General features: G+C 44.5%; 1 protein-coding gene across 2 annotated transcripts; it reads right to left on the bottom strand.

Moving 5' to 3' along the window:
* Positions 1 to 1,150: 1,150 nt before the first annotated feature.
* si:ch211-286o17.1 (hematopoietic progenitor cell antigen CD34) lies at positions 1,151 to 21,335 on the bottom strand. 2 transcript variants are annotated; one of them, XM_030418937.1, is made up of 8 exons: positions 21,071 to 21,335; positions 9,522 to 9,629; positions 8,723 to 8,988; positions 7,589 to 7,681; positions 5,234 to 5,354; positions 4,990 to 5,042; positions 3,793 to 3,942; positions 1,151 to 2,601 (listed from the first exon to the last, which is right to left on the bottom strand). In XM_030418937.1, exons 1-8 carry the CDS (start codon positions 21,156 to 21,158, stop codon positions 2,413 to 2,415), a joined length of 1,068 nt encoding a protein of 355 aa, XP_030274797.1. In that variant the 5' UTR covers positions 21,159 to 21,335; the 3' UTR covers positions 1,151 to 2,412. The 2 variants fall into 2 exon arrangements, with proteins under 2 accessions (XP_030274797.1, XP_030274796.1); XM_030418936.1 differs by having other exon boundaries at positions 8,723 to 8,991; positions 21,071 to 21,333.
* Between the last annotated feature and the right edge of the window lie 1,550 nt (positions 21,336 to 22,885).

Genomic DNA, 22,885 nt, shown 5'->3' with positions numbered 1-22,885 from the left:
CAGTTTTCTTTGTGAAAGCCATGTTGTGAACCTGTCACACACCGGCCTCCTTCATCTGTGTATGAATCTGACCATCGGAAGAACGATGCATTTCTCCCTCCTGACCACCTCCACGTTTCATTGGCATCTTTGTAGAGACCGATCCAGCGACGTCTGTCATATGGAATATGGTTGAGGCCGTCAGCTTCCCTCTTGTTGTTGGCTGATGACAGATCAGTGAAGTGCTCTCTACAGTGTTTTTGAGCCTCTGACCATGTCTTTCTTTCCCAGACAGTACGATCGGTTCCATAGCCGGCACAGACAGCGGCCTCAAAGAGACCTGTGAGAATCAGAAAGTTGAGAGCACTTCTCTTCATATTGTGTCGCTGTAGATGTTCCCCTCTGTGGACTGATCTCATCTTATCCTGTCATGGGTCTTATACACTTGAAGGGGCAGCAAGCACCCAATCACAGCGCGTCCTTGGCTCATGGAAATACACAGGATATCCCAAGATATAAATACACAAATTGAGGCCATTCAAATGCTTACAAATCGGATTAAGAGGGACATATGATATCAGCAACGTGTCAGACAGCTGAAAGATTATTTGCATTCACGACAGTGGTGTTGCACTCAAAAACTGCGGAGTCCTCCATTTTCTACATTATGTTTCTTTAAAGCAGCCACATACATATTCTAACTTGTTATCTGCACTGTACTTCACAGCTTGCAATATTAAGATAGTGGACAACCCATATTAAGTATCGGTTGACAGACCTGGTCTGGATGGTACATGGACGTGCAGGATTGTAAATATATACAGTTGTACTGGATGTCCTAAACCTATGACATCTTAAAGCCTGTCCTCACAACTTCAAAAGACAAATTGAACGTAAAGACTTCAATTAAGGGGCAGGTTATAACTAGGTTTGGGTTAGGGTTAGGGTTTGGGTTTTGAGGGTTGAGGTTAGGGTAAGGGGCAAAGGAGGGTACGAGACTGTTGGTGTTTTATAGCTCATTGTCCTGAGTGCAGCTGTGCAGTTTACAATATGAAAAAAGAACATTTTACTGGAGCTGGTGTGCAGGACTTTTTATGTATGTATTTAAGTGTTTCTGTTCATAAATCAAGTGAACACAACGCAAGTACGCCAAAGACACAACACGCAGAGATATTGTCAACAATCACAGTTTATGAGTCGGGCACAGTTACTACTGACAGAGAAAGCAGGCTTATTTACACATGCGGCACATTATGAAAGTGGCCAGCTGTTTAAAAGGCAAGCAAAGAAATGTGTACCACTCACGTAGAAAATGTTTTATATCAACAGGGAGATAAAGGCGGTCCTGGGAATGCTGAACCCGCTTTATGTTGTGTAGGAATCTCATGGCAGTGATTGTGTTCACCAGAGCAGCAACATAAAAACTCTGTGTTTTTCATTGTTCCTTGCATGTCACCATTCCCAAAGACAGTACAGAGAGTAGGAACGTTAGCATTAAGAAACAAAAAGCACACTGATTGACCACAAAAACAGAAATGTACTTTGCAACCTATCCCAATTACATTTTGACTAAAGTCAGTAGTTGTCAAGGTTAAGTTGTCTGTCTAAAGCATCAAGGCAAATAGTTCACAGCTGACATTTCTGACATGTTATGTACAGCTCGGTCACATTATTCCATTCCTCAGTAAAACAAAAGACGTGCTTGTTGCTCGCCGTTTTGTACATTCTTACTTTTTTGTCAACTGGTCTTTACAACAACAAAAAGCAATTTATTGGAAACAATCTGCGAGAAAAACATCAAACTTTGATTAATTCAAACTTGATAGATCGCTCTTGTTTTGTTCTTTTTTGACCTTCTCGCGCTAAATAGGTCGAACAAGCTTAAGGCAAGAAGAAAGGCTTGACAAACATTTCCTGAATCACGTAGAATAAAAAAAACAAAAAAACAATCAAGCAGTGAGCGTCAGTCCTTTTTTACAACAAGTACAAAAAATGGTCTCCTTACAACTGCCTGGCTTCATTGGCTTCACCGCACCACAGTTGTGGATTGAAATAATCGAGCATTCACTGCTTGTTCGTCTGGGATCAACAGCACATATTTGGCATTATTTGGTGATTTTACAAGGATTGTTACAACTCGACAGAAGTCAGGGCAGCAGATTGAACTGTTGGCTCCTCTTGACACCAGCGCAGGCCAGTGATCCCAATCTTTTCACATTACAGGCATTGTCATTATTGTCGTGAGCTTCATCGTTGTTGTCGTCGTCCTGAGAGCCGCAGGTTGAAGAGGGGAAGAGGGAAGGTGAATGTATTTTAATGGGTTCTTGTGAGTTTGTCTCAGTGTGTGGACAGTCTCTGAGGCAGCGGAGGGGCTTGTGGGTGGTGCGTCCCAGTGGGTGTTGGGTAGGACGTGGAGGTCATGGGTGTCCCGATTCACATCTCCGTGTCAGCCACGGGGGTCTGGGTGGCGGAGTGTCCGTTAGTGGTGGGGGCAGGGTTGGTCCCATTTTCCGGTGGAGACTCGCCATTGACAGTGGGCTTGTCGAGGGGCTCCTGGGGCAGGGGAGCCACCGACACCAGGGTATTGGCCTGGTTCTCCTCATCCACCTGGAAAGATTCGGCCTAAGGAACAAACAGAGACAACGCTGACCTCAGAGCACAACCAGGGTTAAGAAACAAACGCAAAGTTTCATTTTACTGTTCAAATTTGACATGCAAACAAGTGGGTGTTGTTCTAAAATAAACAAATGCATTCTTGGTTAACAAGGTTTATGGGCTTCAGCTGTGTGTGCACTCAGAAGGGTGTCGATGACTGTTTTACTGTTGGGAGGTTAACAATGAGCACGCATGCTTGTTGCTTCTAGCTGAACATATGAGGCTTTCGTTAAAGTTTGGTGTGTCCTTCAGAAGGAACTTTGAGGGTTATATTTGACACCTGTGACACAAAACGTATTTAATAAACAGGAGGGCAAACGAAGGCAATTTGGCAATCCATTCCATCCAAACCATCACATGGGTGTGCCCCCATGTTTAAACGCTTTAAAAAAAAAAGTGAAGTCATGAGCTTGAGAGAGGGAAAAAAAAAGAAAAGAACTTGAACCATCTGTAGCCTCCTGGCAAGAGGTTGAAGTAGAGAAAGCACTCAGCGCTGCTTTCAGTTAAGGGACATGTGAGTCAAGCGTGTCCTCCCCTGAGTGAGGAACCGACCGCAGGATAATAACCCTACGTTTGACCTCAAATCCATACGCTCTCCCTTCAAATAAACAGAGCAGGGTAAGATTTCCTCCATGAACTGGATCTCGCGGAACCAGATTATCGTAGGCTAATTCAGTAAAGGTTGCTTCGTTGCCGCACCGTGTTAGATTTCTTTACTCGCAGTGACGTGGGAGGGGGCAATACAGGGAGGCACAAAGATGTTGGTCCAGGTGAGATTTGTTTTTGAGGAAGCCAGGCTCTCCATCAGTACACGTTGTCTAATAGCTAATGTGCATTAACTGTGGCATAAGTGTAGCATGAACGATAACAATGGGGGTAACAATGAGCATGTTCACACGCACAAGATGTTGCTGTTTTGGCTCTCATTCCACCAAAAGACAGTGTTGCTTCTATTCTATGTACGTGGCTGAAGTAAAAACCCCAGTTGAGGCACGTATTCTAAATTTGCAGAACACATTGTCAAAGAGTAAAATCGCCATATTCCCCGTCTTAATTGGAAAATCCTACTTTCAGAAGAAGTCTGTAGTGTTTTTCTTTTTTTCCCCCAGCTCATTAGACATAAACAATGGGACACACCTCCCTGTTTTCTCTACTCACCAGTCTGACTCCTTTGGAGTTCTTGCGGTGGGTCTTGAGGTAATAACCAGCTACCAGCAGTGCAGCCAGCAGCAGGCCAGTCAGCAGCAAGGACACCAGCACCAACTTGGAGTTGTTCCCCCAACGAGGAGCCGCCTCCATCACATCAGTCTAACAAAACAAACAAGCAAACGTGAGTCAAGTGTTCACATTGTGTCTGTACCAAGTGTAAAAAAAAAAAACAATCATAGTGCCTCTAGCAAACCAAACACATCCATGAGACACTCGGAACAGACTGAATCTGACACACCATGAAAACACGAGACACGATGCACATGCTCAGGTGTACTCGGAAGGAGAACGAGGCAGAAGGGAGATTGTCATTATTCGGTTACTGTTTTGTCTACTGTGACTGAAAGTTTGAGGGGAAAAAAAAAACCAACCCCACCCAAACCTTTTTGTTTACGGATATGTGACTAAAGAATTGGCAGTGCATCCTTTGGCTTCAAGGCAGCGTCAAAACAAAAAGATGCCAGTTAGCAGAGCGTAGAGGGTATAATAAAGAGTGACTGTTTGGCTGAAACGCTGGTAAATTGCTAGAAAGGGCATTCAGTAGATGTTTGAGCAACGGGCGAAATGAAGCGCGCGCCGAATGCGAAAGAGACAGAGGGGTGTGACGGGCACACCCATAACCCGAGATTGGTCCCTAGGTACTAGGAGAAATGTTTTGCAGCTGACAGGCGGATTGTTTTGTGGTCTTTTTGTTTGTCACACAAACTGTCAGCCTCACAGCTTGAAGTCTCCAGACTCGGTGTTTTTCTTCTCCCTCGTGTGTTTTTCCCCCCCGTCTAGTTTCATCATGAGTCAGCCGGCAAAATTACAGCGGCTGAGTCTTTTGCATATTTACAACTTGATGCGCATTTTACAGCCTCCTCGTGGTGTGATGCTGGCTGGACATGTGACGGTGAGCAGCAGCTTAGTCAGCGCCTTGGTTAGCTCGTAAAAAAAGATATGAATTCGAATGAACCACAGTGACACACGTACAGTAATCATGACCCTACGACCCTATAAGGGCAGGATAACGTGTGGAGTACTTCATTAATAATAATAATAATAATAATAATACATTTTATTTCATAGGCGCCTTTCTGTCACTCAAGGAAACCTTACAGTAAACAAAGACAATATAATATAAGTGTAATATAAGTGTTACTGTACCTTATCTTTGATGTTGTCATTGTTGAACTTGTTAGCCATGCCGGCAACATCATCTGTAAATAAGAATAAAAATAAAAATTTGAATTCACAGAAGTAGACATGCTAAATTAAACTTACAATGTAGCCGCACATTGGGGCTCTTATCTGAGGCTCAAAGATATTATCATCTTGGTGCGTATGAGCTGTAACACTGTGCTCTGTCCAATCGTTTTATCCTATTAATTACCAAAAGAACACGACTGACCTTCAACATATTTTCCAGACACAAGGATTTCGTCTGAGTTGTCCTCCTGGAAGATCTCCAGTTTACAGTCCTCACCACACAGCTCCTGCTGAACACTTTCGATTTTCACCCTTGTGTCTTCCTGCACGGAGAACAGAATAAAGGTGTGCAAGTATCAGAATAATTTTCGTTTCAACATGCAAACAGTGAAATTTTATGGAAATCTAGTTTGCATTCTTTGCCATGTGACATTGAGCGCAAAGTTCCAACGGCCACTTTCAATATCACCTTGAATATTCAACCGCCTCCAAGGTTATCAGAGTTAAAACTTCAACTTTGGAAAAGAAGACAAGACGAACTGAAACGATAATGTGTACTTATAAAAACACAACAAGCATGAGGAAGCATTGATGTGTATGTTGAGACTGGGATGTTCGAAGGACTGCGTGTCACCTCACAGTATTGTGATTTTATCGTAATAACTTCTTCTGAACTTCTTCAATCTTGCCTTCTACAAATACCCCTCATATTGTTATTGAAAAAAAAAACCTGAAATTAAAAAGCAAAAATATGACTCTGACTCCACGACTAATCCCATCAGCCATTTTCTTTTTTTTGTCTTTGTCTTTAATCCAATAAAAGTTATCACAACCATGTGCACAACCTTTTCCCTGATTTGATCCAGACATCCTAAATCTGCCTAACTGTAGGAGCTCTTAATCCCAGTTCTGGAGAGGACAGATGGTTCTATTGCAAGACTGTGTAGCTACGGGCCAAGACCCAGTGACCTCCATCTGGAAATATTTGTTTGTAACGTGCTCCTCATGTGATCTCTGTGTATTTAACTACATTGTGACATTTGATCTCAACATTTTCTCGGCAACGGCAGTAGAATAGCATACTTCGAAACACAAGCTGATCGCCTCCGTCACTCGGCTGGATCGAGACGTCACTAAAACCTGCTTTATGTACAACTTCCTCTCATACGATATCCGAGATCAGGAAAAACAAAAAGTACAGATTCCATTACAGAACCAGATCCAACCAATAATAAACAACATTATAGTCAAAGCCTTCAGATCCTCTTAAGTGCTTCAACCGCCATCACTGTGAAATATTACCTTTACGTAATAATGTCTTCAAGAAACATTTAAATATCTTGAGTGCTTATCGGATTGCAATTAGCACCAAATAGGATAAACCTATAGCATGTTTACAGGTTAGCCTGGTTTAGGACGACTTGCCTTTTTATGGTCGGCTACACTGTGCATGTCTGTAATAGGGTAAACAGGTAAATTGTAGCCATGGTAACAACAGCACGACAGCACGGTTACACAAACTCGGTGCCTCACCTTAAAAACTGTGGCGGGCTTGAGTCGGGTTTGGATGTGAGAACTCAGTTACTAATCTGTGACTCTAATTAAACCCACAATTGACATTAAAATTATATTGCAAGAAATGCCAAACCTTTTGAAACGGTCTATTTCAGATCCCAGTTTAGTCTGCTTTCTAGAACTGACATTTAAAAGTGGCTGGATTGGCAGCAAATGACCCGATATTAGGTTGGATGAAGCCAAAATAAACAAATCCACCAGTATAATGATGGAGAGACACTCGGCTAAATTGAAGTCTGTGTGCTCCTGTGTGTCTGTGTACCCTCTGTTGTTTATTCTACTGCTTACAGCTGTTTATGCACCGTTTGAATGTTGAATAATGCATTTTCTGCTCAGGCAATATAGATAGCTGAACTCAAATCCAGCGGGATCGGACCTCCACATAGGCATCGCGATTCCTGGAGACCTCAAAGCTGTTATCCGTTGACACTGAAGAATTTGTGTTTTTCTAAACACAAACGCACACCCACGCCGCTGCTTCAGGCCTCTATACATTTTTCCATTCTGCCCACCCATCCGTTGCTTCACTCCCTCTGCCCTCACAGCCTTATCCATGTAACCCTGACTCACATGCAACAGCCATCTCTTTGGACTTTCATGTCCAAGAAATAGACGTAAAAAAAAAGGACAGACAGAGGTTTATCTGTAGATCTGCAGATTTATGGGCCACAGATGTAACAGTCGCTGCTGCTTAAATACAGAAGAATTTCATGCTGAGCTTATGTGAAGCAATGATAGCCAACTGGGAATTCCATCAAAACCAAGCTAGAGACTATTTTCCTTCCCTTTTTGGTTCGTGTGGCGCCTGACGGGTTCTTTCAGCCCTCTCTGCTGTATTGTTATTACCTCTGAAAAATGTTAAACCAAAAACTCCTTCTTTTCTCCTCTCTGTTCTGCCACACAAATTGATTATTATTTCACACCAACATATATGCAGATACATAAAAGGACAGAAGGTGTTTGTTTTTTTTCTAGAACTTACACAGCTGGATGAAGCCTTGAGCTTCAGTTTGACAGCGTTTTTGTCCTGGACCGCCTCTTTGCTCACACAGACAACGTCATCCTTTGGCACCGGCTGCAGAGAGAAACAAGAACTGCTTAAGTATCGCACATCTTTCACTTCATAGCGTCCTGCGTATCATCAGCGTGTAGAGAGGTGTAAGGTCTGTGGACGATGTCTTTCAACATGTTGCAGTACGCTGTGTGATGGACATTTACAGCTGAATTCTCACTCCATCATGAGCATATTGTTGTGTTTTAATTCAATTTAAGATTAACAAGATGCATCCAAATGTTTCCCTGTAGCACAGAATATTTTGTGGGTTGGTGACAAAATAGTTTCACCACCTCTGATTTTTCCTTTTGTTTTTCCCCCACTGGTTATGGGATCATGATCAATTATTCATACACTACAAATTTGTATCCAGTTTTGTCTGGAAGCACAACATTTGTAAACAAGACAGGACTTGTAGCCCACAGAGACGCACTTCTCCACATTACATTTTTAATACACTTATTTTCCCGCGCAAGAAATACCACTGCTGTTTCTTCTCTGCATGTGCATCATTTGCAAATATTGTTATATCTAAATGTCATTTCAAACATTATGATGTGAAAAATGTATGCCGCCACGCAAAAATAAAAGTTACAGTTACAGTAACTACAGTAACATTACAGGCATTTGATTGTTATTTGGGGCTTTATGTACAAACTAACAGAGTTTGAAGGTAGAATCTGTTCGTTTTTGTGTTTAAAACAATCAAAAAATGAACAAACATTATCAACAGCAGTTTTCAAATTATATCAAAGATATTTGCAACGTGTGTTGCAATATCTGTTAAAGTTAGCATGCTAACTAGATAGCCTGAAGCCACTTGGTACGTCAAGAGGTGATAGTGACTGAACAACATGATGCTCCAAGGTCTCCAAGGTGAAATGCTGCCCCCCATTTGTTTGGAGTATGAATTCAACAGACTCTTATGCATTACACCGTTTTTAAAAAGGACCTTCATTAGTTACTATAGGATAACACGTCTCTGTCAATATAACCAACACACAGCAAGACTGCATGTCAACATCAGTTTATTTCTGCTCTGCAGAAACTTCTTTATCTTACCCGTGGCACGTTGGCGGGGCCGTCGCCCCTGGCGGGGCCGTTGCCCCTGGCGGGCGTTGGTGCGTGCGTCTCCTCTGACACTTTTTCTGGTGCATCAGTTTGCACTTCAACTTTTATTTCCACTCCCTCGCCTGCGTCCCCGGGAGCTGAGGTTTCCTGATCGTCTTCGTCCACATCTATAGCTGTTGCTGCTGTAGTCTTCTCAGTCGGTTGCAGAGGTCCCGGGGTAGGGAAAACCATGACTTGGACTTGTGGATCCTCTGGTTCTGCTAAAGCGAAAGTTAATTTGATGAATATAAAATGGCGCACATGGTCTTTCAGGCAGATCATATACTTAACAGTTTATTAATGTATTTTGAGGTTTGCTTTAAAGCTTCAATAACCTTAGAAGCATCAACAATTCATACAACCCACATTTGAAATGTTGATATATTCGACAGGAGTTTGCATTACAGTAGCACTGCTTGTTTAGGACATGTATGTTGAAGTTACTGTAGCTCTGGCCTGTTTTTTTATCTCTATAACGGGTATAATTCAGTCTTTGAAATCTTGATTTATTGAACTTAATGGTGTGATTAAACAAGACTTGTGGTGGTGGTATGTGTATGTCTTTAATTGCTAGGGATGCATGATTGACTTGGCTGTGTTTACAGAGGGTTTAAATATATCCATATTGGTGATTAACTTGAATCAGTTGGCACCAAATCACACACAGATTGACTGACTGCCAAATGGACTTGTTTCCCCATCAGTCAATCATTTGGCCTATAATGTATCTTTACAGAAGACTGTTTCTTACCAGGAGCTTCAGTTGCCATTGGAATCATGTCTCCCCGTACATTAGCCTTCACATCAACAGTTGGTGCCGGACCCGTGACGACTTCCTCTTCCTGTGCCATCACTCCAGCTGTAACATCAGAATAAAACCATATGTCACCTTGTTTGGAAAAACACACATTTTTCATTACAAAGCTGCGATGGCATGCAATTAAATCAGTGAGAAAAACTTTTTTCGCACACTGACATGACGTAAACCCTGGTGGACCGATCCCTCCTCTGCTCTGCCTGAGCAAATAAACTGTACCTCAGAACCAGAGCAGGACCGGTCCTCCGAGGCCAAAGCCCTGACCTCCTGTACACTCCCACTGGGACGAATGCTATGAGCTTCTCTGGGAAATCCGTCAGCTTATAGAGAACATGCTTTGAGAAATACAACGGCTTTGTGGCAAATTTTCAATATTATGAAGTTGCTCATACCAGAAAGGTTCCGTTCAGACTGGATGGATTGATATGAGTTCTGTTTAGCTTTTAAATGCCCTGTTTGTGGTTGTCTGGCAGCACTTATGCCAGGGTTTATCATTTCTGTGCCAAACTCCACTTGTGTTCACTTTTAGAGGGCAGTTTTCCATTTTGCAAATCGCTTTAAGGAAAAGCTTTGCCTTTCTCTGTCCAAGCCTCCGCAGACACATTTTATTTTCCTAGGATGGTGATGGAATCATTCCCCCCCCCCCCACCGCTCCCTCACCCCAACTCTCTTGGGTTTGACATCAACAATGTCAGTTCACTATGACTGGATGAGCGAATCGTAATTGTCACTATCCATCCTCGGGGGGGGGAAAAAAGCCTGGTTGAGAGTGGGGTGGGTCACAAAACTTGGATCAGACTGTAAGATTAGGCAGTGCTGATCAAATATGAATCAGGAGTCTGTTGCTGCATTGCCTGCAGCTCACCTCATATCTCTTTAGAAACATATTTTAGTGTACTGTAGTGTAGCTGTGACAGGAGCTTTTGATAATTTTGTGTCCTGCTAGAAAAAGACGAAAACCAAGCGCCACCCAGCTTGTACAGTAGTACATTACCCAGGAGCCTTGAAGACAAAAGACAAAAAAGCACTCGTGTCCAAACAAAAAACGGATGAGATGTTATTGTTTGCTGTCTGTGGCGACTATTTTATGATATAGGCTGATGAGAATTGTAATTTTTTTCTTTTTGTGTGGAGCGCAGCTACACATAAATGTTTCTGTTAATCTGCATTTTATTTTAACATCAGCTTGTTATCGTCCTGCAAGCGTGTTTTGATAAAGTTGTTACTGAAGGTAGTAGCTCATAGCTTGAACGGTCTGCAGTTTCTTTCTTACCAGTGAGCGACTGAGTCTTCATATCAATTATCATCGTAACGCGGCGTGTGAAAACTCTTTGCTGAGCTCACAGTCAGATTTCTTTGTGTCCCGAGGGGCCTCTGCCGTGATGGAAGATTAGGTAATAGATAAGTAAGATAACCGACGCCCTCAGATCCGTGGATCGCGTCATGAAGTCATTTACTTTGAAATGCAATCTTCCACGCTGAGGTTTCTACAAAAGATCCTGCGGTCACAGTGACTCTCTTTGGGTGGCCACCAATGGGACACACAAAATAAGACCCTGAAACATATTAGGGAGGAGTGGAGTGATTTTTCCATCAGCCCTGTTAAACAGATGAATGCCCTGATTAAAATGTGTCGCTGAAAGGTGCCAGGTAATGATGCCACTGAAAACATCACTTTTTCCACATTTTTGAACAATGTAATCGGTCATTACACCCTTTTCCATTTACAGGGACTTGTATGACTTTCAAGTGAAAGTCTAGGTTCCATATCTCTTCTCGGGTACGCTCAGCCGTAAATTATCTCACCTGCGGAGTTGTAATCACCTGGATGACTTCCAGGGCTCGTTTTTGTTCTCTGTGCTAATTTGTAAAGTATGCTGCCACACCCTGCAGCCACTCTGGTTCGCTCAGGTCAAATTGCAAGGGTAGTATCCAGACATCAAACCAGAATACCCAGCATGCATTCGTTTTTGCCAGATCTCCCTCTCTCTCTCTCTCTGTCTCTCCCTCTCTCTCTCTGTCTAACAACAACAGCATTACCTCACTCTCAGAACATTCCCATAATGCCTTACCGCTGCAGATCTCATTACTTCTCACTCTCTCACCGTGTTATTCCTCCCTGATGCCAGATTGAGTTTACGATTGATTCCAGGTTTTGTAATCGCAGCGTGCCGCCCCCTGTTGAAACAGATCTCACTGCCAGTCTGTTTACATTAAGACTGGAGTTAATCACGGACTTTGTTTTCAGTTTGCACACGTGTGACCATTAAGCATCAGCTCAAAAAGTGCACTGTATGTACTACAAAATTAGGGTATCACAAACATTTATTTTGATGGTTTAAAATTTTCCTAGCCTGCTTGACTCCTGTGTTTAGAAATACAGATACTGAGGTTATTCATTCATCTGCAGCTCAGTCACCAGGATAATATGCCCGCAGTTAACATTTCTGAAAGCCACAGATTCGTCCACATTAGTACGTGCACATATCATGTTTGCAGTGCATGTTTATTCTCTGACTCCCATGTCGAGAGGTAGTTGGGATGGTGACGGAGTAGGGTGTGACAAGGCTGCGACCCTGGTTCGAGTCCATCTCTGTCGTGGAATAAACTGACATTTTTGATGGGAAGTCTGGCCATCTTTTTAATTACACCTCAGGACATCTCTAGTCGTGTTTGTGGCAACTAAGACAGGTATTTTAAGCCAAAACATAATATTTTCCGAACCCTAACCAAGTGGTTTTTGTGCCTTAACCTAGTATAAGCTCAACATTGTAAAAAAAGAAAAAAAGCCAATTTGAAATAAACATATGCAGCGTAAAGAAACTAAAGGTTTTGACTCTGCTGACTTTTATTGTGGTGATTGGGATCATGATCTGAAAATCAATGACCCGTTTTATTTTAGTGTAATTGCACATTTCTTCAATTCTGTCGTATTTTTATGGTTTGATGTTGAATACCCTTAAATGCAACACTTAATTTAACTAATTGTTTCCTTAACTCTGCGTACTCCCTACTCTAAGCCTCCCTTTGCCTTCCTTGTACAATGCGACTTGTTTTTCTCCTCTCTTGCCCTCCGTCGTCTCCTCTCGGTCATCAACCGTCTCCGGTCGCCACTTGTGGTTTTTCACACACGAGGCCCGTATATTCACACAGTAGTGGCACTGTGACACATGTCCACCGGCTTCCTTTGATAAATCATTGTGACAGACAGGTGCCGCAAGTACAGAGTAAACACTGTGTGTGCCGTGCTGGCAGGTGGAGCGGTAATCTCCAGGGAGGTCTGCTGGTATGCTTAGTGTTCGCAACTGTCCATCGCAGCTGTCTGTCATACAGTATCCGAACGGGGGGAATAAACCAACACTTAGTGGCCGGTTTTAAATAAATAAGAAGATACATCAGAGTGAGCGACCTCTAAATAATTCTCCTCCCCCGTGTCAAACCTACATTAAAGGCGGGTAAGATCTGTTGTAGACACGCTCGGGTTTCACTACGGAGCCGGAATGTTGCCAAGTTTATCACCTCATCTCACGATCTTTGGCGTCTCTGGTTTAACATTAGGAGCATTAGCGTGGGTGTGTACCAGCGACAGGTCAAGGACTCCCTAACCTTGTTAGGCTGTAAGTCTGTAGCCTCCAGCTGCCTCCCCTCCCTCACCCATCTCTGGGTGGTCTGTCTGTTTATTTTACCGGAAAAGGATGAGGTTTAAAGTGGGTGAGATGGTCGGGCATAAATCAGGTTTTTTCTCATACAAATGTGGCACACGGGAGTGTAAAGACTGCAGAGGTTGAAAATGTGTTGTTTCAGCTCCTGTCATCCGGTGATTTGTGGCGGACGGGAGGGTGAGACTGTCAGTGACGGGTGTGTTTAGTTAAGAGTAACAGTTTGGGGGTTTTTTTGGGCGGCCTCTGATGGGATGTTGGTGAGATTCTGTGTCGAGTCGCAGCAAAAGGAATTTGCAGAGAGAGAGAGAACCGCAATGTAAGTGACATTATTCTAAGACAATTTTACTGGTTTATACTGCACATTTGAGTTTGAAGGATTAAAGAGGGTTTTAAATCCGAACTGTAAAAAAAAAAAAAAAAACAGCTGTTTTACTAGCACTGTGCTAATGATGTCATGGCACGCCGAGCACACTTGTAAAACTCGCCTGCTACATTTTCATAAAGCAAAACACGCTGGTTTGGCCTCGCAGCCCGCGCTCTTGCAACGCTGCCAGTAAACTGTGTCCAGCTCTCTGGCCGTTCATCACTCATTACACACAAACAAACGGTCCTGACAGCCCAGAGGCCCAGATGGAATGAAACCTCGTATATAATTGCCTCTTATGACAAACATTTAGAGAAACAGCAGGATCTGAGTGAGCACGTTTTTATTGTTTTGTTTTCATTGTAGAAAGTCTGGCTTTTGTTAATTTCAGACAAATTCTTGTTGGTTTTTTTTTTTTTTTACACATTAACCGTGAATTCCTGCTTGCACTGCTCACATGACTTCACTGTATATGAAGATGAGGACGTGCAGGCAGCTTTCTTGTTTTTTTTAAACCAGATTGTAGCTTTGACGTGTCCCTCTTGTGCTGTAATGGATACAGCGGTGTCTCCTGTCAGCGCGCTTCCGGACAAGCTTGCCCTCTGAACCCATCACCACCTCACGGTCCTCTCCTCTCCACTTGATAACTCAACTAGAGGTAATCACTCACGGAGTTGGCTGAACCGTTCCGCTTAAAGCGTACTGTATCGGCCTCACATTAACCTCAAAACAGACTTGCCTTTTCATTCCCTCTCGTTGTGTAATGCTAACGAAGCGGCCAGGATCTGCGTCATCAGTCGACACATCAGTCATGTGTCTCGCTATCATTGCACAAAACTAATCAGCCCTGACTCCATGTGTTCTCCAGCCCGGGCCCTGACTCCACTGCACTCTTGAAGATGTTTTTTTTCCCACCATATTGCTCTGAGTGACGGCTGCGGTCTGGAAATGCTCTACCCCGCAAGCCCCCCGCCCTCCCCTCATCTCCTGGGACTCCGGATGGAGGAATGTGGCAGGTTTTGGAAGAGGACAAGCCTGCAGCTCCACGCCCTTCTCCCTCCCAACCCCTCCATGTCTGCTCGCCCTCTCCCAGTCACGCACGGCTAATCTCAGGCATCCATCGAGGTGAGATGCAGGCTGCAGCCCTCACACCTCCCCACACCGTCCAATGTAATGCATAGCAACATGCCAAGAGCCTCATGCTAACAGCTACTTTCTCTTCTCCTGCCCTGTTTATAATCTCCTCAGCGTGCGTCATAGTGTGTGTAAAGGCTTAACGTGCGCAGGCTCCGTATTCTTTGCATCATTTTGCATTCGTGCTTCCTCGAAAAAAAAACTCCACCAGTTGAGCTCCTCGCCATCCACATGTGCTCTGCTTACCGAGAGGTTTCCATAGAAGTTTCGTAATCTCAAATTTTACATCTTGGCAACTACACGCCCACCGTTCATCTGGAACTACTGCACATCCCTCACCGTGCACCTTCTATTGTGTGTCTTTACACAGGAAACATGAGCCATCTGGCTTTGGCCTCTGGTCCCAGCCTGGCTTCCAGAGAAGTCGACGGCTACGTGTTCAGGAGGAATAAACTGAAAAACCTGGCCTTATACCCCTCTGGCCCCCGGCCTCTGCCTCTTTCTGTCGGGGAAAAACCCTCTGCTGTGTAATGGGGCATGGTGAGGTGATAATGGTCTGCACACGGTATTAGACCACCGTGTCAAAGTCCCAATGATTGAGGTGCCACTAGCAACCTCCCTTCCGTATGAAGCAGTTTTTGCGCCTTTGACCGGTGCCAAAGCGCATTTTTCCGCTGGCTTTAAATCCGAATGTGGCTGTCTGCTGTTTTGACTGAGTGTGTGAGAGTCTGTCCGACGAAGACAGCTTCTGTAAACGCCGTCAAAACACATGGCCTCCTCTTATATTACGTGTCCTTGAAATATTCCTTTTGTGTCTGCCTGCAAGGATATATGGGCGGATGCATCGCTCGGTGTTGTTTGAGCGGGGTCCGTGGGAAGTGGGGCAGCACCCAGCCCACCAGCGTAGAACGACTACAAAACCGTTTAATTTTAAAGAGCCGTAATCAATCAAATGGGATTTTGAAAGGGTGAAATAAGTGTAGGTGTTCCTGAGCTATAAACGTGATTGTATGCCTTCAGAAATGTTGAAGTAGTGGTAATATTGAACAAAAAAAAGCATAATTGAACTACCATTAAGTGTAATTTTCCTTCCTCTGCCGCGTCTTGACCTGCCTCAAATGTGTAATGTCACAGCGCCGCTCCAGAGGTTCTCTGACATCACTCTGCCGTCAATTGAATAGAAATTGGATCCTCCTCCACCCCGCCCCTCCCGCACTCACCTCAGCGTGGCTTTTCAAAGTAAGATAGAAGGTGGAACAGGAAATGAAAGTGTAATCACTCTGTAATACATTTTTGACTTAAGCTTTGCTAGTCTGACCTCCCATAATTATGCTATAATTGGGTTTTTTTTTTTTTATGATATCAAAATTCTCTTATAAGAAAGGGCAGATGTCCTCATCTTCCTCCGCCCCAGAAGTCTGTCATCTCTATCTGCTGTTTCTAGACACTAATCTGGATCATCTGCAGTGTTTTCGGAATGAGGAGAATTTTTCATAATTCAATATCCCGCCGCTCTTAGAGAATCTGAATTCGAGTGTTAAAAGCGCGCTGAGGAATGCGTCATCGGAGCCGGCTCCCTTGGGTTAAACACGCTCTGCAACTCTACCCTCTTTGAAACAACAGACCGCTGACCCCACTATCTTGACCCCCTCCCCCTCCCCTCACTACGCCCCCCCCCCCCCCCCCCCCCCCCCCTTCCCTGTCGTTCCTGTCACAGCGATTAATAGCAGAACCCGGCCCATTCTTCTCTCTTGGCAGGAAAAGCAACTGGATCTCATGGTTTCAATCAGGCCCACGGAGGCAGCGCTTACTTCACCCAAACGCTGCTCTGCTGCGTCGTTCACCCGACCCAACCCAGCCCGGCCCCGAGGCCGCTGCAGAGCCTTATCGAACGCACGGTGCCTATTTCTGGGGACCACAATCAGGAAACATGACATCTGCTTTCAATTGGGAACATTATATCACCCACCCCCTCTCTCCTTTCCAAACACACACACACATACTCACAACCGCCCATTACGGTCTCTCCCTGCCTCCTGGATTACCTTGAATGAGCCTGTCTGGTTTGAGTGTATGCAGGTAGATTGTTAGACTGGAGATCTTGTAACAGAGGGAGGCAGATCTGTGCGCCGACAGCTCAGAGGCTTAACATTGATTTTGAAAGAATCTACCAGTAACTACCTGCGCACACACACACACACACACACACCCATCCATCCATGGGGTCTGGAATTGAAAAACAACCATAATAGGCCATTAAGACGCAGAACGAAAGTGCACATTGTAAGTGGACTGCACTCATATGGCGCTTTTATACCTTAACAGACAAAGTGCTTTATAATTTGCCTCACGTGGACCCAGTCACACACACTCTCACACGCATTTCAAGGCGCTGGTTCGTCCATCGCTGTAGACAGCATGGATGCTTTCTGGACTTCGCTTGGAGGACGCATTCCACAGATGTGTAAATGAATTCCGTGGCTTTTTATAGCAGTTTGGCCGTGTGAACGAGTCAGCGATCACATTTGCAGCACGCGATTGCCTGTACAGACCCTCCGCATACGCCCTATGAAACTCAAGTCATTTTTGTCCAACTCTCAGGCAAGTCAGTCAGGAAAAACACAACGTACCTGTGCGATAACGGCATTATTGGGCGGTTTATCTAACCTGTTCAAAAAGTGTGACGATGAATTGAAGAGGAAGTTGTGTGAGAATTATTGATTGTCTGTTAGATAAAAGTAATCAAACAAACAACTTTATAAAAGGTTTTTCGATAAATTTCCTCTCAATCCGAAAAAAGAAATTCCCTCCACACTGACAACTGAACACACATCCATCATGTCTCAAAGTCAGGTCAAGTCCCGAGTCTGTCACTTAAAGGACCGGCTTCAATGTGAAGCCTTGATTTTCTGTCAAGTCAAAGTTGCAAGTCATCAAAACAGTGATTTGAGTTGACTGGAGTCAAGGTAGCAATGACATGTCTCATAGACCCTGCTGCCATTTTCATGCTGACATCACGCTCAGGGTGGGAAAACCTCAAATTTCATCGCAGGGAATCTGACAAATTGTTATCACTTAACCACTTCTTGATCTATCAACATCTGAATTGAAATCTTTCAAGGTAACCCATTAGCTTCCTTAAAACAAAGGCTAACGTTAGCAAAGGAGTGGTCGAATGCCAACACTACCGCATGATAGTTTTACACGATACAATAGAAAAGGCGCAAAATAATTCTGAAATATCAACACACATCTCGGACATCACGTTTATTTAAGCCTGGAACTGAAATGAACTGGACGGAATCAAACGACATGGTGAACTAGGGAGTGGCTGAATGCTAACTTTACCAAATGGGTTATCAAATGTGTTGGTTTATATTGAAATATGGCACCAAATTCCCTTCAGGTTTTCCCCATTCATTGTCCTTTGGAGCTGCTAATCAACAGGTGTAACAACTGGTGAGATTCCTGACGTTTTATAGTACTTGCTACCCAGAGCACAGCAGCAGATTCATTATTCCAGCTCTGGAGCTTCCCACCCTGATTGTGACGTCGGAGGACAATGGCAGCCGCGTCGCACCGAACCCGAGTGCACATGCAGAAGGTATAACGTCACTCTTGGGGTTCTGGAAGAACTCGCGATAGACCGCCAACCCACACCTGCCCGTAGTCAACGTGTGAAGGTCCGTTTACTGCTTTTTTAAGTTAGTTTCTTATTTCATTTTGACTCTTTACAGTATATGCCAGCAGGCATTACACTTAGGCTTCCACTTCCCTCCTCTGATCTACGAGGTATCTAATTCACAGATCAGTGAACATGCCGCTTGTTTGTAAACGGAATATGGAAAAAGTTCAAAGACAAAGCCGTTAAGAGGCTGAGTGGAACAGCAGCCTTTCTTCTTTCAGAGGAGGATAAAAAAAAAACACAATCCCGGGTGAAGAGGGGATCTCATGCGTGAGCGTGCGTCCAGATGTCTGCCTGCCACCGCTGGCGCACTTGACTCTGGGATTTGTCTTGGCTCACTCGGCGCTACTTTCTTCACGAGGGGAGCGAGTGCTCGTGTTGTTGACATTGTTTTTGGAGATTCTTAAGAGCATCTGTTACTTCAGCGGGTACTACGCAAACAATGATTTACATAATTACATGCTCCGGGGGTTGCCAGCGAGGCCGGGCAGGGCTCGTTGCTTCAACCACTTGACAGCGCAGGCAGAGCTCACACTGCCTCGTAAAAGTTGTTTGGGAGCACAGTTTTGAGGAATTTGAAGTGAAATCTTTTGAGAATCCAGTCGTGTCACTGGCGACAAAGTGAGTCTATGCTTCTGTCACTGCCTGCACTGACTTATCCAAACCTAAGTCCGCTTCACCTCAACAGCATCTCCACATCTCAAATGGTTTTCACCCCCAAATGTTCCTGATCATCTCCTGTTCAGCCTCTACGACCAGGACCCCCCCCCCCCCCCTCCACTCCATGCCGCCTGGGTAACCGCTACGCTCGCTAACATCTGTGAATCCGCTCTGACCTCATCACAGTGAAGTTGTAGAGTTAGCCTCGTCTCTTCTCCTCTTACATAACTCTGCCCCTGCTCTCACAACTTCAGGGTTGACAAGACAATTCAGCGAGAAAGGGTTTTTTCGTCTGACTCCGGAGACAGATGTTTCATCCTGTGGTTGAAACACAGTCGAGCTTAAGTGGTCTTCTTTTTCCCTCGCTCTGCTCCCGTCTATGTAATATCTGATATCCGCTGCATTGTTATTCATCTCTCTGACACGCGCGTTTGGCACAAACTGCAGAGTTGCATCGTGTCGGCAACAAGATGAACATGGCGGTGCACATCAAGAGATTGATTTTTTTTTTTTTTTCTCCTCCCTCTCTCAAAAGCAGGATAAAAGTTGTTGCTGCCTGTGGTCCAGGATCTATAGGTTGAGATGATGTCAAGGCGGTTTCTTTTTACAAAGCAGATACAGCTGCCTTCCCAACTGCTGATGATCTCATTCCTATAAGCTATATCCCACGAACAGGGCAGAAGGTTTGAATTAAGCAATCCAGTGTATGATTCATTTCCAGCCACAACAGAGAGTACTATAGATTATAGTACAGCTGAAGTTCATCCCCGGCTTTAATTTTTGGTGACATTGACTTCGGTTTATTTTTTTATTTGAGCTTGGCTTATCCGTCAGGAAAGTTTTTACAGATGTTTTTCCTCCATATGATCCATTTCTTAATTTTCTTCCTGCCACTGCAATGGCACATTCTGACTGATCCACGGCAAAGAGCAGCATTTTCATACGTGGAGGAACAAAAACATTGTTTGCCGCCTTATTCGACCTGCGTTTTGAGGAGCCTTGTTGTCCACCTTTATCAGTTTTTCCTTACTTAAGTGGACAGAGACCAAAAAGTGGCTTCTTTTAAAAGTTAAAACAGGCTGATTTGTGTAACATTTGACTATTTTATCAGAAATTTTAACATGAATTAAAGATAAAGGGGTGATGTAGTGGAGGTTGATTGGTTTTGGATAGACAGTAGATGAGATCTGAATCAGACATCAGTGCTTGCTGTATAAAACTCTCCAGAATGTGAATCACGTCATCTTATCGCAGTTTAACGTCATTGATCCTCCCTGATGCCTCACTGAAGCCTCTTCTATACCAGCACAGCCACATTTAAAATGCACATTTACGACCAGACTCCAGGCCCTCCTCTCACGCACGCTTCAGCTGGCCTCCCTGACCAGCTAAATATAAATACACATTTCCCAAAGTCCTTGAAGATCATGGGAATCAGGTCAATGACATAGCAGACATGGCTGCGGAGGACGGTTTGCTAATGTTTTTTCTAACACGGAACAGTGAAAAAGGTGGGGATTTCAAAGAAAATGCAGAAAGCCGGAGGAGCAGATTCTAAATTTAAAAGTTCTTCACTTCAAATAACAAAGACTTCACACTGCGCCTGTGTAATTACACAACTGTTCTCTCTGAAATGATCCCTTTGTGTTTGCCATGTGTACTCCAAAGTCATGCTTTTCTGTCGGCACACTGAGGGAAAAAAAAAAAATCATTATCGAACCACTTTGAAAAACCACACGAAGCCTCACATGTTCTAGATTTGTTGTCAGTGTGCAGACGGTGTGTTTGCATTCCAGAGAGTAAAAGGGTTGTAGGGTTAAAACCTGGATTCAACTCAAAGACCATTCAAACAAACACTCCTCCACCCCAACCCCACCCCTCCTGGCCCTCCCTCCCTCCTCTGCAGATGGCCATACGATCTCACAGAAAGTTGACCCTCCTTGCATTGAGCACTTTTTAAAAAAAAAAAACTACTTACCACTTAAGAGCGAGGCGACGAGGAGCAGAGCGAAAGCCAACATTTTGCAGGGCCCGTTCATGGTTCTTCTCGCGGGTGATGCTGCCATTTCTCGTCCTGAGCGTGCACACGTTCCGTCGGGCCTGAGTGAAAAGTAGTGTGAATGGGGGGGGGGGGGAGAAAAAAAATAGCTGGTGGAGCCGGAGCACTTTAAGGGTTTCCTCTTACCCAGAGCGGGACAGGGTGGATAAAGCACCACTTGTGTTCTGTCAGTTTTTATACAGCCCCCCCTTCCTCTTCCTCCTCCTCCTCCCTCACTGAGGCCCAGCCCTACACCCCGTCTTCCACTGGTTACTTTAACCCTTCCTCTGTGCCCCCACCCATCTAGAAGAAGCAAGGCAGATGGAGGGAAGGAGGAGAATGGGGTCTTGTTGGGATGTTGAGAATGTGTGTGTGTGTGTGTGTGTGTTCTCCCCCCCCCCCACAAAATAAAAAAAAATCCAGCATTCTTTAAATACCAATCAGTGTTTTTTTTATGTTTACTCTAAATATGCAGCTTCAGTGCTTGAATCCGCCATAATTAAGCTGAGGCATGTGCGGAATCCATTTCAGTGATCGGCGCTCATTACTTCATCCCGCCGGGTTACAATGTCTGCTTGAGCTGTGAACCCTGTCTGGAGGGGAGCAGTAATCCACTCCACAATGAGAGGTGACGGCTGACAATAGGCGGTGACACTCCGGCTCTTAACAGGCTTACGGAGATAGACCGCAGAGCAGAATATCATGCTCAAAACAAAAAAGTGTTGTCCACTGTTATGCTAATGATATTAATCCGTTTCAGTGGGCCGAAGGGCCCCCCCCCCCACCACTCACTAAGGCCATCAATCAACAGCAGCCGTCCCTCTGGTGAAGACACCGCAGGATCCTGCTGAAAGCTTTCACACTTCAGAGTCCTGAAAGCCCCCCCAGCCCCCCCCCTCCCCTGCAGATTGAGGATCTTTGCTTTACTTTTGTTAGCACTTTGGCTAGCTGTTCTCATGCTCGCTGTAAAATCCCACATCTGGAACCACTGGTGAAGGTATGCTAAATGACTTGTTAAAAAAAAAAGAAAGAAAAAGCTCCACCCTTCTCGACAGCAAAAAGTAAAAAGCAACAGCGAGTCAAGAAACTCTGGACCGATGCTACATCTTTACCATTCTTGGGAAACGGCCTTGTAATTTGAGACCAGTCCCAGTGCCCATAGTCCCTCTTGTCCCAGTCATGGCCCCATCTTCCTCCTCCTCCTCCTCCTCCCCCCCCGTCACCCCATTTCCTCCCTGTTACCCCTCCTTCCTCCTTGCCCAGACCCCTATCAAACATTCAGTTGAAACAGCGGGGCGCTGAGGTGGGCAATTGGCCCCTCGCTGTGACTCGAGATGAGCTTTGCTGAAAACCCCAAGAGAAAAACCAGCAGCGTGTCCATTACGGCAGCCACAGCTGGACAGCAGCAGTCATGTCACCCCAGTAAAACATTCATTAGACTGTTAGCTAGTTAAGTATTTCTGCTACTTGACTCCTCCTGAATTGCAGCATCTCACGCAGAACGGACCTTTTACCCTCAACAAAGAGCAGCAGGACAAAGCCCGGCCGTCTCTTCTTTATCCGTTTGTTTATTTCTCCTTGTACACTTCTTCTTTCTTTCACTCTGGCACAAAGCTGTGTTGCTTCATTTTGTAGCTATTTCTGTAACTTAAATATGGGAAATGCGATTGTGTCACTGTAACTCGGAAGGCATAATAAATCTCTGCATCGGAAGTCCATCAGTAGACGCCCAGCTTCCTCTCTCGTCTTCCTTTT

This window comes from Sparus aurata, chromosome 6 (genome assembly GCF_900880675.1).
Source record: "Sparus aurata chromosome 6, fSpaAur1.1, whole genome shotgun sequence".
In the NCBI taxonomy this organism is placed as follows: domain Eukaryota; kingdom Metazoa; phylum Chordata; class Actinopteri; order Spariformes; family Sparidae; genus Sparus; species Sparus aurata.
This window is presented reverse-complemented; position numbering and strand designations above follow the sequence as displayed.

Bases quoted from the DNA above. Each gene is read 5' to 3' on its own strand.
- si:ch211-286o17.1 (XM_030418936.1), bottom strand. From the start codon at position 21,158: ATGGCAGCATCACCCGCGAGAAGAACCATGAACGGGCCCTGCAAAATG. The intron at 8,992-9,521 runs GTAAGAAACAGT...CTTTCGCTTTAG, and splicing joins AATGGCAACTGAAGCTCCTG to CAGAACCAGAGGATCCACAA. The intron at 5,043-5,233 runs GTCAGTCGTGTT...TCTTATTTACAG, and splicing joins GTCTGGAAAATATGTTGAAG to ATGATGTTGCCGGCATGGCT.